This window comes from Neoarius graeffei, chromosome 28, assembly GCF_027579695.1.
Source record: "Neoarius graeffei isolate fNeoGra1 chromosome 28, fNeoGra1.pri, whole genome shotgun sequence".
Taxonomy (NCBI): Eukaryota; Metazoa; Chordata; class Actinopteri; order Siluriformes; family Ariidae; genus Neoarius; species Neoarius graeffei.
The window spans coordinates 11,297,379-11,316,785 of NC_083596.1; the positions used below are offsets into that span (position 1 = coordinate 11,297,379).

Below are 19,407 nucleotides of genomic sequence, written 5' to 3' on the forward strand. Positions count from 1 at the left end.
ACGATAGACACGACTGTGTCACTTTCGCGGGGAAATAACACATTGAAATGGCCTGTCGGCTGAAAGGGTCGCATCGCAAGTGGCTCTGATTTATCTCGGCTTACGATAGTTTTCCTCCAGAAAACTTTAAATATGAATGCACAAATATATTCTCAATGTTTCTATCGTCAAAAATTTCTATCGTCAGGATAGCTGACTGAAAATCTTACCTTGATTTATTTGATGAAATCTAGCTGTCAGAACTCCAAGTCTTGCCCGGAAGTAAATGTCTGCCGTCACAAAAATCATGCGCAGTAGAATTTCCTCTTTGCGTCAGTCAACATGTGCGTGGTGAGGGCTTGAATTTTGCTATCGTCAGGTGCATTTGACTGACAGACTGACGATAGCATTTTTTAAAAAGAACTGTGGGCTTCTCTCGTGAACGAAATAGTTTTTTCGCTGTTGATCTATTTCAACTCTATCTGTTGACACCCAAAAATGATAAAGCCTGCTTCCACATGATAACTACCAAAGATCCATAATGGCTGAGTCTATCGTCAGGTCATCTGACAGAAATTCACTGACGACAGCAACAGGGATAACGAAAGTGATTTTTAAAATGGGAGTTATGTCTGTCAGATATGTCAAAGAAATAGAACTTTATTCTTTAAAAATCTTTTATTGATATACTCAGTGTATTTTTAAATGACGTGCTGTTTTAGAAGACCAAATACCGTATTTTCAATCTTGAAAATATTACCTCACTGAAAAAAGGACAAAGAAAAATTTCTTATTTTGTGGGCAAGTGGTTAATGGATCCAGTTATGGTAGGATCTGCCTAATAACAACCGTAATGGTCTTGGGATGAAATAGATATGAGGTACAGTCTTATCAAAACTGTGTATATGATCTTTCTAACATACAACACTCGAGCTATACAATAAAAACTTCAGGTACTTAGGCTACATCCACACGACAATGGCAACGAGATGTTGTTTAAAAAAATATCGCGTCCACATGGGCAACGATCAGTAAAATATCAGGTCCATATGGCAACGCAACGCTTGCTGAAAACAATGCAATACACATGCCACACCTCTAGGGGCGCTGTAAGACGGTCCCTTCAGAGACACCAGAACAATAGAAGAAGTAAGGACGCATGCGCATAAACTATTATGCGCGAGACTTCATATTAGCCACAAAGTCAGAAAAATCTGTTCGTAAAATTACATTATAATGACCAAATACAATGAAAAGTATTTTTCCAGTCTCACCTGTGAAAGGTAATCCCATGTGATCTCGTTTGGACGGTAAACCTGTTGGTACAGTTAAACGCAGCACATGAATGAGGCATCTTTATTCTCCGCTTTGACCCATCCAATATGGCGGCGAGGATGACGTATGATTCTACGCGGAAGGCGGCGTCTTTAATGGTCCGGAATAAATTGAATGCTACACGTTGATGGATTAATTTGTTCTTCTACACCCTTTTTGAGGAATGTATTGTAGGACTTAAACCAACATCTGAAGAGGTGAGATCGCTCCTTTTTTTCCCTATTTTTGCTGGCGGGGTTGACTCTGCCCTAAGGGCTATTCTCTCTCTCTCACTTTGCACCATTACACAATAAATATTCACAGTGAAAATATTTTGTAAGCGCGTTTCATGAACCAAGTTATAGGCTTTGTTGACAACTCGCATCGAGTTCGTTACACTTCTACCCGGCGTGAAGCACTCACAGTCATGTGGTTGTGACGTCATCGTAAACAAATCCATTCTACTCATCCAGACGACTTCGCAACGGCAACGTTGCCAGATCTTTCCACTCTGGAACCCGTTCTCAAAAGATTGTGTTTTGGGGCACCCAAAACGCCGGTGCCGTGTGGACGCCAGGCCGAAACGATAAACAATTGTATCGGATTCACCTGAATCCGTTGCCGTGTGGACAGGGCCTTAGACAGAAGGTGTTTTGTTTTTTATTTTAATTTACATAAAGGTTTATTACTGGAAATGATGTGCTTTTATTATTAGCTCACCAGCCGCTGGGCGATGAGCTATTGCCATCACGCTCCGTCTGTCCACAATTCAGAGAAGTCGCTTCTCCTCCCTGAGTTTTCAACGGATTTTGATTCTGATTGTTTTGTTTGGAAGATCTAATTGTTCTCATGAAGAACAACTTGGTTAATTATAAACAACTCTGGTTACTCGTTACGGCCATGCGAGCTACTGCGTCGCTGACGCTCTGGTATGTGAGTTTGGATCCTGTTTTATTGCTAACTGTTATATTTGGTGTGTACAGCGGCTCGCAGAAGTATCCCTGCAACGAAGCATGGTGGTGGTAGTATCATGTAAAAGTTAAAAGTAAAAGTCTTGCTTGCTATTCTGACTAACACACAGTCTTTATCCGGTCACTAAGCTTTCTCGTCGATGGTCTCCTCGAGACAAAGTCTCGGTTGTAATAAGGGATTTAACAGTGTAAAACTTTTTTTTTTCCTTTAACCAGATCCTACCGAATACATTTCCAGAACTTGTTTTGATAGCTCTGTGGTCTTCATGATGCTGGTCTGTATATTTCTATTCAGGCACTTTAATTGTGCACGTCAAATAATTTTGACTAATTATCACTAATTATGTGACCTGCAATGTCACCTTGTTGCACCAGAACTATATTAAGGGTATCGGAGCAATAAGGTGGCTGTAACATTATAAAACGTATTTGTGCTTGGCAGCGGCCGTGTCGTGGTACAGAGAGTTCAAGCGGCTCTACGACTGCATTCCCTGTGTGGAGGTACAGACTCTGAGGGAGCACCATGACCAGGTTCTGCACTTGGCCTTCTCTCATAGCGGACATCGCTTCTCCTCCTGCTCCAAAGACTGCACTGTCAAGGTGAGATTCACCCTCTGCTACAGAAACATCACGTCCTGACAGAGAATTACAAATTAGTATCAATACGGAGGGGATTATTGGAAATCGTGCGCACTGATTGGTCGAGAAATGCGGACTATTTCTCCGTAATCACCTCGAAACAACTCGGCAAAATGGCGGCCAATCGCTTTGTCACCGTAAGTGAAGAAGAATTACGCATTATGAAAGAAAATGCTGTTCTTAAAAGCACTAAAGATGCTACGAAGTTTGATCTAAAACTACAACCCCGATTCCAAAAAAGTTGGGACAAAGTACAAATTGTAAATAAAAACGGAATGCAATGATGTGGAAGTTTCAAAATTCCATATTTTATTCAGAATAGAACATAGATGACATATCAAATGTTTAAACTGAGAAAATGTATCATTTAAAGAGAAAAATTAGGTGATTTTAAATTTCATGACAACAACACATCTCAAAAAAGTTGGGACAAGGCCATGTTTCCCACTGTGAGACATCCCCTTTTCTCTTTACAACAGTCTGTAAACGTCTGGGGACTGAGGAGACAAGTTGCTCAAGTGTAGGGATAGGAATGTTAACCCATTCTTGTCTAATGTAGGATTCTAGTTGCTCAACTGTCTTAGGTCTTTTTTGTCGTATCTTCCGTTTTATGATGCGCCAAATGTTTTCTATGGGTGAAAGATCTGGACTGCAGGCTGGCCAGTTCAGTACCCGGACCCTTCTTCTACGCAGCCATGATGCTGTAATTGATGCAGTATGTGGTTTGGCATTGTTATGTTGGAAAATGCAAGGTCTTCCCTGAAAGGGACGTCGTCTGGATGGGAGCATATGTTGCTCTAGAACCTGGATATACCTTTCAGCATTGATGGTGTCTTTCCAGATGTGTAAGCTGCCCATGCCACACGCACTAATGCAACCCCATACCATCAGAGATGCAGGCTTCTGAACTGAGCGCTGATAACAACTTGGGTCGTCCTTCTCCTCTTTAGTCCGAATGACACGGCGTCCCTGATTTCCATAAAGAACTTCAAATTTTGATTCGTCTGACCACAGAACAGTTTTCCACTTTGCCACAGTCCATTTTAAATGAGCCTTGGCCCAGAGAAGACGTCTGCGCTTCTGGATCATGTTTAGATACGGCTTCTTCTTTGAACTATAGAGTTTTAGCTGGCAGCGGCGGATGGCACGGTGAATTGTGTTCACAGATAATGTTCTCTGGAAATATTCCTGAGCCCATTTTGTGATTTCCACAGGGATGTGATTTTTCCGTGAATTCGCGGAATTCCGCTTTTTTCACCTCAAAACTTGAAAAAAAATGTTTCCGATTTTTCCCTCAAATCCACATTCGTATCCTATTCGTTCCGACTTTGTTTGAAAGATGGCAGCCTCGGATTTGTATCTTTACGCCTCGATCACGGAGGCTGCCATCTTTCAACTCTTTGTTTGAAGCGAGCGCATTCATTGGTTGTTACAGAGCGATGGGCCAATCATGTACCTCGTTTCATCTCATTGACGCAATTACGTCATTGAGATGAAACGAGGTACGTGATTGGCCCATCGCTCTGTAACAACCAATGAACGCGCTTGTTAGATAGCTGTACGTAAGCTCGCTTCAAACAGAGTTGAAAGATGGCAGCCTCCGTGATCGAGCGTAAAGATGCAAATCGAGTTAAAGAAATCGACAGAATAGTGAAAAACAAGTTCCGCTGGGAATGGTTGGAGAAAGAGGTTGCTACAGACGTTGGACATGAGACTGTGAGACATTTGTTCAGCGATTTCGTTCTTTGGGGAGAGGGCAGAGGTCTCTGGCTGTCAAGTTTGGGGATACTGGGACCTCCCCTGCCCGAGCTACGAGCGTCCAAAGTTGGGTTGGAGCCCGGGATAGAAACGAAACCTAAGCGGAGCGCCGCGGCTCGCCTCGGGGTGAATTACGTCCCAAGGTGCGGGGCTAGCGGGCCCTGCCGCGCTGGTTCTTTGGGGGGGGTGAGTGAGTGAGAGTGTGTGTGTGTGTGTGTGTGTGTGAGAGAGAGAGAGTGTGTGAGAGTGTGTGTGAGAGAGAGAGAGAGAGAGTGCGCGCGAGTGAGAGAGAGAGAGAGTGCGCGCGCGCGAGTGAGAGAGAGCGCGAGTGAGAGAGAGCGCGAGTGAGAGAGAGCGCGAGTGAGAGAGTGCGCGCGAGCGAGAGAGTGTGTGCACGCGCGAGTGAGAGAGAGAGAGAGTGAGCGAGAGTGTGTGTGTGTGTCAGAGTTGCATGTTGACCATTAAATTGGCTTGAATTTGTTAATCATGACAAGTTTTTTCTTGTGTGTTTGCTTGCCATTTTAGTACAATTTTTAAGTCAGAAAACCCCAAAACCCAGGAGCTTCGGGGGGCTTCCCCCCTTGTCCCCCCACCAGGGTGCTGCCCTGGACCAGCTGGGGGCCTGCGGCCCCCAGACCCCCGGCTAAAATTTTCAGATAATTTCACCAGCCCCAAATCACATCCCTGTTTCCAATACAGAAGCATGCCTGTATGTGATGCAGTGCCGTCTAAGGGCCCGAAGATCACGGGCACCCAGTATGGTTTTCCGGCCTTGACCCTTACGCACAGAGATTCTTCCAGATTCTCTGAATCTTTTGATGATATTATGCACTTTAGATGATGATATGTTCAAACTCTTTGCAATTTTACACTGTCGAACTCCTTTCTGATATTGCTCCACTATTTGTCGGCGCAGAATTAGGGGGATTGGTGATCCTCTTCCCATCTTTACTTCTGAGAGCCGCTGCCACTCCAAGATGCTCTTTTTATACCCAGTCATGTTAATGACCTATTGCCAATTGACCTAATGAGTTGCAATTTGGTCCTCCAGCTGTTCCTTTTTTGTACCTTTAACTTTTCCAGCCTCTTATTGCCCCTGTCCCAACTTTTTTGAGATGTGTTGCTGTCATGAAATTTCAAATGAGCCAATATTTGGCATGAAATTTCAAAATGTCTCACTTTGGACATTTGATATGTTGTCTATGTTCTATTGTGAATACAATATCAGTTTTTGAGATTTGTAAATTACTGCATTCCGTTTTTATTTACAATTTGTACTTTGTCCCAACTTTTTTGGAATCGGGGTTGTAGTCAAAGGTAAGGTGGGATTGTGATTTATTTTATCGATTTCAAAAAGTATTTTATGTGAGTCGGTGGAGATCAGTGACACAAGTCTGAGTGCGCTGTTATTACATTTACATGCCGATTTTGAATATTGAAATAAATTATTTAAAAAAAGTAATTAAATTGTATTTGTTATTTATTTTTATAAATTTAAATTTTATAATATTTTTCATTTTAATAATTATTTTTTTTATTTTTAAATAATCACCTGTGTATTTATGCTAAAACAGTTATCCAGCTCAGGCTCAGTGAATATCAGTGAACAATGACCTCAACTTCGTCTCACTTATTATTCACTGATATTCACCTCACCTACGGCGAGTAATTGTTAAAGCTAGACCGCCTTTCAGATTTTTCAAGTGTAGGCCATAAAAATAATTTTCCCCGACACCAAGCTATTTTCGTTTAGTGCACCGAAAGCGACTGAATTTGAATCACAGACTTCCAATTGTATTAGGTTTTTATTTTAAAATAGAACAATTAATGAATTTAAGGCCACGTGGCCTGAAATTCTTCGCTATTTTTTTCCTGCTTCATCCTGACCCGATTCAAGATATTACATCATGCATGACGTGGTGGGCTTTCCCCGTTTGCACAAGGCATTGTGGGATACAAATTTGAAACAGGAGAGAAAAATGGCGGACGTGAGTGTGCGAATGAAACGTGAAAGACTGACTACAGTAACGGAAAGAAAGCGAGAAGAAAAGACGTTATGTTATATACGAAGGAAAGGAAACGCAGGACCAAACTAATAAATATCGGCGTTCAGCGACAGAATGATGGAACTGTCAGTGCACGGTCAAAGGTAAACCTGTAGATGGCAGTAATGCAACACTGTGGATGCCAGTTGCCGTAAAACCCAAAAGAAGAAGAAGAAGAAGAAGTACCATAAATAATATTGGTGGGACATGGCAATTCATTTCCGCCAGTTCGTTCATGTCGGTCAGTTCAGCAAAGAAATTCGTTCGTTCAGTTCGTTCACTCGTTCATTTTGATGACGTCACACCAAAGCGGCACAACAATGGCTGTCGTCCGAAGTTTAGTTCATCTTGAGTGAACGAGAGGCAGCAGAGGTGCCATCCACAATAGATTTTCATACATTACAATGTGCTTGAGAAAAAGATGGAAGAAAAACATTATCCTAGCATTATCTGAAAAAGACTACATAAACAAAGCTCTGAAAGTTAATTAAATGTAGATGAGAATAAAGCTGTTTTTATATTTATTATATTTATTTTAGTAGAGCCATGGTCTGCCGGCTATGCAGTTGTTCTCTCAAACCCATTAAGCAAAAAAAAAATTGCTTATTTAACAGCAACACTCATTTCAGAGAATAAACAACTTTACAAGTCATCATATTCAGCGAACAGCAGGCAGGCTGGCTGCTGGCTGTTCGTTCGTTCGCGAACTGCTGAGCTCGTTCGCTGTGAACTGAAATGTATTGATGAGTGAGAGCTCTAAATTGTAAACTAAAGACCTGGCATGTGTCAACGCTCTGATAATAGGGCTCAGATAGCCCTTAAAGAAGTAAAGTGGCGCTGCTCTGCACAGATCAAAATACAAGTTGGACGCCCTTCTGCTACTGAACAGATCCTGCTGATTCGCCAACGACCGAGATTCAGCGACCGCCCTGCTGCCAGCGAGCAGAGACTGCTGATTCGCGAACGACCGAGAACGAGAGGCAGCGCGAACTAGTTCTAGTTGTTCACTTCGAAGACTCGTTCAAAAAGAACGGTTCGTTCGTGAACGACACACCACTAGTAAATAAACCTGCTCATGGACACACACACTTCCTCTGTCTGCTAGACTGCGTGAAGCGAGCGATTTCATGCACATTATTTGCTTTAATCCCCTCAAATTAAATAACTTCCCAGCCATAGAATGACCTGATATTTTGTCAGAAATAAGCATATATCACAATGACCAAATTTCAAAGGGAACTAAATTTCGCCGATTTTATGAACTCGAAAGGCCGTCTAGCTTTAATTATTAAATGCGAGCGCACACATTTTCCATACAGAATCGATATCGAGATTCTAAGCATCGCCTGATGCTGATCCGATACGCACAGCGACATGAGAAAGAAGCACGCCTCAACAGGTTTTTTTAGTCTCTTGTGACACCTAATAGCTAACGGGGCACTAATATGTACAGTACACCTTTCCTGCATTAGCTTTGGGACACCGAACGCCCAGATGGCACCATCTCTCTGGTGCACAGCTCCAGCATGCGCCAGTTTAACTGGGGATACACACAGTTCTCCCAGTTCAACAGCGACGACACTCTGCTCCTGGTGTCGGGGGTCTATGTGGGACCACACCATTGCTCTTCTGGAGAGATCGCTGTCATCAGCTTAGGTGAGAAACACTCAACACACTCTTAACTCTAATACTAGTTAACTACAGTATTAACAGCTGTTAATCTATTAACCCAACACAGTCTCAATCCAAAAAAAAATCATGTTTTTGGAAATGGAGAAAGTATTGACTAGAAATTATCGCTCGAAACAGTGTGCAAGATGAAGTCGCATGGAATTAGTGAATATATTTTACTTACACTTTCTCTTAAATGCTTCCTCCAAGATACAGTGCTGTGCAGAAGTCTTCGGCACATGTGAAGAAATGCTGGAGACCAAAAATGGCTTAAAAGTAATGAAATGAAATGTTTCAACATTAAAAAAATACTATAAGCAGTAAGTCATGATAAATGAAACACAGTCAGTATTTGGTGTGAGATGACCCTTTTCTTTAACCCGTTGATGCAAAACATGGGTCAAAAGTGACCCGGCTGAGTTTTTACCTTCTATATCTTTGCAATAAATTAATTCCATCATTCAGTATTCAAGTTATTCCTCAATTCACTTTTTTTGATCATCATACATCCTTATTTTTATTTTTTCCTTTCTTACTTTTTGAATAAAAACCCTTTTTGTATCACTACCCTTCGAATGCACAACATGGGTCAAAAACGACCCGCATTCATTTTCCAGGTTATTTCGTGTATGGCTGAGTGTTTCTATGATCTACTTTTGAAATAAATTGATTTTGTCATTTACTTTTCCAAATATGCAGTAAATATCTTGTTTTTGTTTAGGGGCAATTCCATGTAAATGTCAACCTCACCATGCAAAAATAAAGCAACATGTAATACATCAAAACCACTCCCAGAGATATCACCTAGGCCTGTATTTTACAGATGTGAATAAGTTGAACCAATTTGTAACCAACCTAATATGTCACTGTCAGTCTTTCTTTCTTATAACGTAAACCCCAAGCTAAAATCAACTTTGATCATGTACAATTCTATATTATTGCCACAAGCCACAGAAATGTATGCTAAAATCCACAAAACAGCAAAACAATAGCCATCCTAAATATTATTTAAGAACTTTGATAGTTTTAGCTGATATTTAGAGAGTTTTTTTCAAAGGGTTATGGTGGTTAAATTGCTGATTTTCTAAACATATGCCATGTCTATTTCAGACGCGTCACATCCATAACGGAATTTCGTCACATCCATAACGCTGACTTTTCCTTCCGAAACTCTGCATGAAATACAAAATATTTTAAACAAAGATTTTTTAATATTCACCTTGGACCCCTCTATCAAATGGATATCTCCATTTCGACATTAGGTTTATAATTTCACAGAGTTTGATAAAAATGTACAGTCACCCAAGAAAAGTGATACTTTTTCTGTCACATTTTATCGCCCCACTCCTGTGAAGGACGGCCCCATGAGGACAGTTGAGGGTTATACCTGTTAAAACTGTTAATATTATAGTCAGGCTGTCTGTTGTTGCCCAAATGAGGATGGGTTCCCTTTTGAGTCTGGTTCCTCTCGAGGTTTCTTCCTCATGTTGTCTGAGGGAGTTTTTCCTTGCCACCGTCGCCACAGGCGTGCTCATTGGGGATAGATTAGGGATAAAATTAGCTCATGTTTTAAGTCGTTCAAATTCTGTAAAGCTGCTTTGCGACAATGTTTATTGTTAAAAGCGCTGTACAAATAAACTTGACTTGACTTGATTGATTGACATCCATAACGCATCTTTTATTGGCGTTTTCTGGCATGCCCTAGATGTACTATGGGAATTGTTCTTGTTCTATCACTTCTCCAGTATGGTACAGCCTTAAAATATGCAACACCTGTTTAAATACTGGGAGACAATAAAACATGCGCTGGGTCATTTGTTGCCATTTTGAGTTCAAGTGTCACGTCCATAACGCTGGAATTGCTCTTAGCACAAATCATCATTTTTATTTTTCCTTTCTTAAGTTATGAACAAGCACAGCTTTTGTAATTCTACATCAAGTTTACACACATGGGTCAGAACCGACCCGCATGCAGTTACTCCAGCGTTTGGTGGGAACTGTGAATTGTGCTTGTGTCAGACATTTCACAGCTCAGCACAGCGCCCTTTGCCCGTCTAATACATGGAAGGAATGTTTTTCAATTGTTCTAACATTACCTTAGAAAAAAAAATGGATTATGTTTAGGTTACCTTGAGAGTGAGTAGATTACTTGTCAGAAAGTTACAAGTAATTACTATTAGCTACCTAGGTGTTGACATATTCTACTTTAGTTAGCTAATTTTATTGTAGTTGGCTTAGCTAACAACATAGTTAATAAATAAATAACTGGCCCCATTCACTGCTAAAGTCTCATCTCATTATCTCTAGCCGCTTTATCCTGTTCTACAGGGTCGCAGGCGAGCTGGAGCCTATCCCAGCTGACTACGGGCGAAAGGCGGGGTACACCCTGGACAAGTCGCCAGGTCATCACAGGGCTGACACATAGACACAGACAACCATTCACACTCACATTCACACCTACGGTCAATTTAGAGTCACCAGTTAACCTAACCTGCATGTCTTTGGACTGTGGGGGAAACCGGAGCACCCGGAGGAAACCCACGCAGACACGGGGAGAACATGCAAACTCCACACAGAAAGGCCCTCGCCGGCTACGGGGCTCGAACCCGGACCTTCTTGCTGTGAGGCGACAGCGCTAACCACTACACCACCGTGCCGCCCCTCACTGCTAAAGTAATTACTTGAAACAAATTATTATTATTATAGTATTAAGACATTTAATTTTAAATCACACTCGGATGACCCATGTGTAGTAATATAAAAAGTATTTTTGTTCATAAAGTAGGAAAGAAAAAATTAAATTAATGATTTGTGGTAATGAAAAACAAGATATTTAAAGAATACTTGGAATATTCAATCATAAAATAAATTGATTTCAAAAGATAGAGCAAAGAAAAACTCAGTCAGCATAAAATAACCTGGAAAATGAATGCGGGTCGTTTTTGACCCATGTTGTGCATTAGAAGGGGTGGGCATATGTTTTGCATCAAAGGGTTAAAAAAAAAAACGTCTCGTATACAACGAGTGCAGTTTGATAAGGAAGTGAGCTAGCCTGGCAAGCCAGACTAAATGTGAATATTTAGTCTGGCCTCGATCCGTAGACATTTCTGAAGGGTGGGGGGAACAAACCGCTGTCTTTCAAACTGTCTCTGTGCGTATAGGCCAACGCTCTGACCAATCAGCGCAACAGTGACTGTGACGTAGTCAGAGCGACAGAAAGCAGTGGGGGAGACCTTGAAATAAATAATTTTTCAAAATGCGTATTAATTAATAAACAGGTTCTAGATATTAAGAAGTTTGGAGATAATGACCACAAGTTTGGAGTCTGTACCACATACTTAACATACACTTATTTTTTTCAAGTGTTTTTCAAGGGTTTGCTTAAACTGTTTTTGAGAGTTTTTATTTAGTGGTGTTTGGTGAAATAATTTCCCTTAAATTTAAAATAACGGGAAAATAAGAAACAATCAAAAAGTAATGTTTCAAAGCTGTTTATTAATTCTTCGTACTGCACAAACTAGCCCCATCCTTTTGGCTACCAGCGGAGCCAGCTGGTAGATCAGACTTTTGCCATAGCCGGTCGGCAAAACAGCGAAAACGTCCTTCTTGAAAAGGAATGAGCGGAGAGCCTCTTCCTGCTCATGTTTCAACGAAAACTCCAAGTCTAATTCTTCTAAAACTGATTCCAAAGAGGAGTCAAACGAGCGCTGTTCACTAGCCGTAGCCATCTTTCCTGTTGCGCTTTCTCCAGCGTCGCGCAGCTTTGTCGTCACTCCTGCAAAAGCCCACCCAAAGAATCCAAACAAAAACCTTGCGTTGTGATTGGCGGGCACGAGTTGATGCCCGGGGTGTTTTTGTTTATATGGTGCGAGGCTAGACCCACTCGCTAGGCAAAAATATTTTTGGCCGCTAGGCGGGTGGGTCTAGTTTACTAGGCTAGAAGTGAGCTGTAGGTTTTACTGAGCATCTTCCAGAACCAGCCCCAGTTCTTCTGGACACTTTGACTGTCACACTCACGTCTTCATTTTGCCCCAAAACCCAGTAGCCTTCATTATGTTTTCTTTTTTATTCTGAAAAGTGGTCATTATGTATGTAATATGCTGCTCAGACGGAAATTTATTTTTTCCTGTAACATTTAATTTTGTGCTGGAAAATAAATGAACGTTTGGAACTCTAAAATGTTTTTGTACTGACTCGATAATGTACAAGTCATAAAATAGAAATCTATAACAAAGTTTGTATGAAAAAAAGTAGAGTGCGTAAGATTTTTGGACAGGACTGTATGTACTGTATATCCGCTCTTTATTCACTCAAGTTATGAAATCTTGTTTTTGGATCTCTAGAGAACTACACGCTGCTTTCGCGAGTGAGGAACAAGCCCTATGATGTTTTTGGGTGCTGGTTAAATGAGACTCATCTCATTTCTGGCAACCTGCATTGGATTGGCAACATGACCTCCTGCACTGTGCTTTGGCTCAACAAAGCTTTTCAGGTCTGACCTTCGAACTCTGTACTTTCAATATGAAGCACATTTCCGCCAAGGTTACAGAACTACCGAAGAGTTAAAATTGTGCTAATCTGAATGAGCAGATTTCACATCCGGGCTCTTAAGGTGATGATACAAGGGGCAACTTTTTGGGCGATGTTTTCGGGCAGTGTTGCCAGCTACGGGCAACCAGGTGAGACAGACAATTGGCAACAACCAATCAGATAAGAGCAACTCACAAAAGGGAAAAAAAAATCATGAGCTTCCCATTACTTTTAACTTGATGCAAGAGAATTAACATGATCCCTACAGTGGCATGCAAAAGTTTGGGCACCCTTGCTGAAAATGTCTGTTACTGTGAATAGTTAAAAAAGTATTTTTTTAAAAAGTATGGAGAGTGAAAAAAGTAAAGGAACACCATACGAAAGTTTGGGCACCCCAATACATTTGAGTTCTCAGGTAACTTTTACCAAGCTTCCAGACCTTAATTAGCTGATCGAGCTGTGGCTTGTTCAAATTCTTCGTCAGGAAAGGTCAGATGATGCAGATTTCAAAGCTGTATAAATTCTCTGACTCCTCAAACTTGTCCCTAAATTCAACAGCCATGGGCTCCTCTAAGCAACTCCCTTGCATTCTGAATAATAAAAAATTTGATGCTCACAAAGCAGGAGAAGGCTACAAGAACGTAGCAAAGTGTTTTCAGGTAGCTGTTTCCTCAGATTGTAATGTTATTAAGAAATGGCAGTTAACAGAAACAGTCGGGATCAAGGTGAGGTCTGGAAGATGAAGAAAACTTTCTGAAAGAACTGCTCGTTGGATTGCTAGAAAGGCAAATAAAACCCCCTGTTTGACTGCAGAAGACCTTCAGAAAGATTTAGCAGACCCTGGAGTGGTGGTGCACTGTTCTACTATGCTACAAATATGACCTTCATGGAAGAGTCATCAGAAGAAAACCGTTCCTGCGTCCTAGCCACAAAATTCAGCGTCTGAAGTTTGCAAATGAACATCTAAATAAGCCTGATGCATTTTGGAAACAAGTCCTGTGGGCTGATGAAATCAAAATTGAACTTTCTGGCCACAATGTGCAAAGGTATGTTTGGAGAAAAAAGGGTGCCAAATTCCAGGAAGAGAACACCTCTCCGACTCTGAAGCATGGGTGCGGATCGATCATACTTTGGGGTTGTGTTGCAGCCAGTGGCACAGGGCACATTTCACTGGTCGAGGGAAGCATGGATTCGAATAAATACCAGCAAACTCTGGAAGCAAACATCACACCATCTGTAAAAAGTTGCAGTTAAAAAGAGGATAGGTCCTACAATAAGATGATGATCCAAAACACACCACAAAATCTACAATGGAATACCTCAAGAGGCACAAGCTGAAGGTTTTGCCCGGGCCCTCACAGTCCCCTGACCTAAACATCATTGAAAATCTGTGGATAGATCTCAAAAGAGCAGTGCATGCAAGACAGCCCAGGAAACTTGTAGAACTGGAAGCCTTTTGCAAGGACGAATGTGTGAAAATCCCCCAGGTAAGAACTGAAAGATTATTAGCTGGCTACAAAAAGTGTTTACAAGCTGTGATACTTGCCAAAGGGGGTGTTACTAAGTACTGACTATGTCAGGTGCCCAAACTTTTGCTCCAGGTCCTTTTCATTTTTTGGTATTTTACGCCTGTAAATGATGGAAATAAAAATGTAATATTGCAGAAAATATTAAAGAAATATGTCACCTTTACCCTTATGGCTTTTGGAGATCAGTTCATCTTCTGCTCACTTAACTATTCACAGTAACAGACATTTTCAGCAAGGGTGCCCAAACTTTTGCATGCCACTGTACATAGCTAGCGATAACTTTCAGCTAACTATGTGAGCAAAACCCACCGCTAGTTAGCGAAATCCTATTCAGTCACTATGGAGCGGTGGTTAGCTAACGGCAGTTTACACTTAGCTGAAAAAAAAAATCGATGTCTTAATTACATCCTGAGCATGTAAAAATAGATGTCTGTTAGTTTTGTAAGGTATGACAACTTACCGGTGTAAAAAGATATAAGTCGTCTCTCTTTTTCTTCGCTCCACTGCTGTTGAGACGCCGCAATCTTTGTTGAAAATTTCAGAAGCTCTCAGGTGGGCATGTGATTTGCTGCTAGCACTCTGATTGGATGATCTTCAGAATTGGTCCAAGACGATCAAAATTGTTTCAATAGAAATTATGTTGCCCAATCACGATGGGAAAGTGTCGAAGCACAATTGCCTGGCAACAATGCCCAAAAAGTTGCCCCGTGTACAATCATCTTTAGTTTTTTTTTTTTGGGGGGGCAGTTGCTTGGAGAACTATCAAAACGATCATGTACCCAAAATGTGCTTACCTACTCCATATCTACTTAGGTTGAATATTGATTTTTGAATAAAATACAGTTTGCTGTCTGTCCCTCCAGGACATAGAGTCTGAAAACGTTAACGTGGTCAAGCGCCTCTTCAAGATCCAGAATGTCAACGCCAGCACCATTCGTACAGTGATGGTGGCCCACTGCCGACGGCACGACACGCCCGACCTGCTGCTCGACTACGAGGCGCAATCTCAGGCCCAGCATCAACACAACAGAGAATCTCAACACTACCAGCCTCTGCTTTTCAACGTAGGAGCGTCAGACAGTGAGGAAGATGATGACGAAGAGGGCGAAGCGCATACTGAAACAAGGCACTCTACTCATCTGCCCTATCTGCCCCATCTCAGCCCGTCCAGATATGAGCACATCAGACATGTGGGTATTCACTGCAAAAAATAAAAATCTTAGGAAGTTTATTTGTCTATTTTCAAGTCAAAACATCTAGCCACCCTTGTTATAAGACATAATTGCCCAACAAGCAAAACCTCATTTAGCTAGAAAGGCTAGTTTTTAGACAGTCCATCCTGAAAATCTTGTATAGGCAAAATGTCTTGAAAAAGTCTTATTTGGAGCACCTTTGAAAAATAAAACAAGGTTTTTTTTAAAACAAGTAAGTACATTTTGGACATTTGTCAAATGCGGTTCATCTTGTTTCAAGAAAAAAAAAGTATACTTGTTTTGGGAATAAATGAACTTTACTGAAATCTTTGAATATTTCATTACAATTCAACTCCACCTTACAGATCCTAAGTTTACTGTGACTGTTTTCTCAGTCATTCAGAGTGAGCTCCTTCTAGATGCTGTACAGACTCTAGACCAGACAAGTGCCTTCAAAAAGGCTATGAGTGAGTGGAGGGTGTTTTAGTGAGGTCTTTTTGGAATGCTGTGAGTTAAGTTCAGCGTTTTGTTTTTTTTTTGTGCCTGATCTTGTAAACCCCTCGTACACATGAATAGTCAGTGCCCCCAAAATGCACTGTTGCTTTGGCGTTGTGTAAGCACTGCAAGTCAAAATGCGTAGACTTTTATTTATTTTTTTGGTGCCTGAGGTCCTGGGGAAGTGGAATCTTAAGAGATGTTTGAATGTTGAAATGGGGAAAAAAAATAAACTTGTTGCAATGCTACACGTGTCGTCAACTTGATTCAAGATAGTCTCTGGTCTCATATCTAGAGTATTTTACTAATTACAGGTCACAAAAGGAGAATCTTTTAAGCTAGCAATGCTTAGTTGTAGAATTTAACAATCCTAATATTAGTATATTTATCTTAAATTCAGTTTTTACTGCCAAGACTTTTGTCATGAATTTAAGTGAAATACCCTTAAAATGAAATAAATAAAAATGACTTGAATGGCTAAATGTAAGAAGTACGATCTTGTTATAAGAGCTATTTTGATTATTTTGAGTTAATCAGATCTCACATAATACGTTCCCCAATCTTATTTTGGAATTATTTAATCTAAAAGCAGGTTAGATTTTTCATCTTACCAAGTCAAATTTGACTAGTTCCATTGGCAGATTTTTTTTCACCTGATTCAAGCAAATATGCTTTGTTTTAATCTTTTATTTCTTATTTTTGAAAGGCCATTTTTTGCAGTGCAGGAATAACAATGAGGGCAATAATTATGTAGATATCATTTGGTTTGGGAAACGTCTCGAATCTGAGCTGTAGTGTTATGTAATTTTTTATTTTTTTACAACCACCACAAAAGCCTGGAATACAAACAAGTGGCTTTCCTTCTTGTATTGTTTTTGTGTCTTCAGAGTGGAAGCACTCAGGACCGCAAACTAGAGGCGCGAGTGGCTCGGCTCATGGTTAGCAGTCGCACCAAAGCACCCGATCCCAGCCTGGTAGCACCTTCTGTCCCTGGGGAGGGAGAGGACAAGACCTATTTACTGTTTACCACAGGCAGCCTTACCTACTCACCTCACCAGATAGGTGTGTGTCTTTCTTTTCGTCTATCTGTCTTTTTTTTTCTATTTTATTTTTTAACTGGTTAGAGATCTAAATCATGGTTGCGTCTTTCTTTTAAGTTTATAGGGCTGTGAATGCGTGTGTGTGTGTGTTTCAGGTATTAAACGGATCATGCCTGATCAGATGACCACGTGTGGACCTGTACTGGGAGAAGAGCGCAGCGCGGAGGAATTTTTTGATTCGTTAGATCATGTGATCGATATTCACGGCCACATTATTGGCATGGGTTTGTCACCTGACCACAGGTGGGTGCTGATGCCACAAAGCGCACGATGATGATTTCACTGATCTCAATGCAAATGTTTTGCAACAAGAATATGTGTATAGTATCTAAAAACGAGACCGTCGAGGACGGCGTAGCTCACTCCGGCCCCGTCTAGTCCAGAAGGAACGATCTAAAGTGGGCCACCTTGTGCAATAAATGTTGCAAGCTATATACACTAGAGAGAGAGAGAGGGGCTATATACACCCTAGGAATACCGACCTATTTGCCAGAAAGAATCCAAAATGGTGAAGAATTGACCGAGAAGAAGCGATTTTTGTTGAACTGCTCATTGAGGCTTAATTAGTCCATAACTTCATTAATAATTGTAATTTAAGCAAATCTGGGGAGAACTTATATCCACCTTCATTCCAGAAAGAATCAAAATCTGCAAAGAATTGAGGAAGAAGAAGCGATTTGTGTGGAAACTGCTCGTTAGGGATTGATTAATTACTCCATATCTTCATTATTAATCGCAATGATGTAAATTTCTGTCGAAGTTACATATATGCACCCCAGGCAGACCTACCTTCCTGCCAAACGGCAGTGAAGAATTGAGCTATTTTCGTGGAACGTGGACAACATAAGCCTGTCGGCCGGATGAGCTAATAACCATACACTACCGTTCAAAAGTTTGGGGTCACCCAGACAATTTTGTGTTTTCCATGAAAAGTCACACTTTTATTCACCACCATAAGTTGTAAAATGAATAGAAAATATAGTCAAGACATTTTTCTGCCCATTTTGAACATTTAATCGACCCCACAAATGTGATGCTCCAGAAACTCAATCTGCTCAAAGGAAGGTCAGTTTTATAGCTTCTCTAAAGAGCTCAACTGTTTTCAGCTGTGCTAACATGATTGTACAAGGGTTTTCTAATCATCCATTAGCCTTCTGAGGCAATGAGCAAACACATTGTACCATTAGAACACTGGAGTGAGAGTTGCTGGAAATGGGCCTCTATACACCTATGGAGATATTGCACCAAAAACCAGACATTTGCAGCTAGAAGAGTCATTTAGCACATTAGCAATGTATAGAGTGGATTTCTGATTAGTTTAAAGTGATCTTCATTGAAAAGAACAGTGCTTTTCTTTCAAAAATAAGGACATTTCAAAGTGACCCCAAACTTTTGAACGGTAGTGTACCTTTTAGTAAATTTTTTTGTTTTTGTTTTTGGTATATCTAGTAATACATTAAGGCCACTAGGGGGCATAATAAACAATAATCAGAGTGACATTTCCGTTTTTAGTCTGCAAGAAAATTCTCAGGGTCTTAAAACATCATATAAATGATACATAATGTAAATGATGTGTGTGTGTGTATGTATTTTGGTTTTAACAGATACCTGTATGTGAACAGTCGTGCGTGGCCAGCGGGCTGCGTGATCTCAGACCCCATGTCTCCTCCACCTATAGCTGAAGAGATCGACATGCACGTGATCGACCTGAAGAGCCTGCGAGAGGAGCGGCGCAGCCTCCGTGCACACCGAGCCTTCACCCCAAACGACGAATGCTTCTTTATTTTCCTCGACGTCAGTCGTGACTTTGTGGCCAGGTAAAGGATATAATAGTGTACTCTGTTAAACTCTCAGTTCTCGAAGGCCGGTATGTCAAACAGGACAGGACATAACAGATTCATTAACCATTGAAACTCCATCCATTATCCGTAACCGCTTATCCTGTGCAGGGTCGCGGGCAAGCTGGAGCCTATCCCAGCTGACTATGGGCGAGAGGCGGGGTACACCCTGGACAAGTCGCCAGATCATCGCAGGGCGACACATAGAGACAAACAACCATTCACACGGTCAATTTAGAGCCACCAATCATCCTAACCTGCATGTTTTTGGACTGTTGGGGAAACCAGAGCACCCGGAAGAGAACATGCAAACGCCACACAGAAAGGCCTCCGTCGGCTACTGGG

General features: G+C 41.1%; 1 protein-coding gene across 1 annotated transcript in view; it reads left to right on the forward strand.

Annotated features, from left to right (window-relative positions):
• fbxw5 (F-box and WD repeat domain containing 5) overlaps positions 1-19,407 on the forward strand; it is a 44,672-nt gene that overhangs the window by 17,882 nt on the left and 7,383 nt on the right. Inside the window, exons 3-9 of the mRNA XM_060913081.1 lie at positions 2,707-2,864; positions 8,179-8,362; positions 12,721-12,869; positions 15,300-15,626; positions 17,012-17,186; positions 17,320-17,467; positions 18,829-19,041. Of these exons, the coding sequence (XP_060769064.1) occupies positions 2,707-2,864; positions 8,179-8,362; positions 12,721-12,869; positions 15,300-15,626; positions 17,012-17,186; positions 17,320-17,467; positions 18,829-19,041 (1,354 nt within the window). The remainder of the gene's footprint in view (positions 1-2,706; positions 2,865-8,178; positions 8,363-12,720; positions 12,870-15,299; positions 15,627-17,011; positions 17,187-17,319; positions 17,468-18,828; positions 19,042-19,407) is intronic.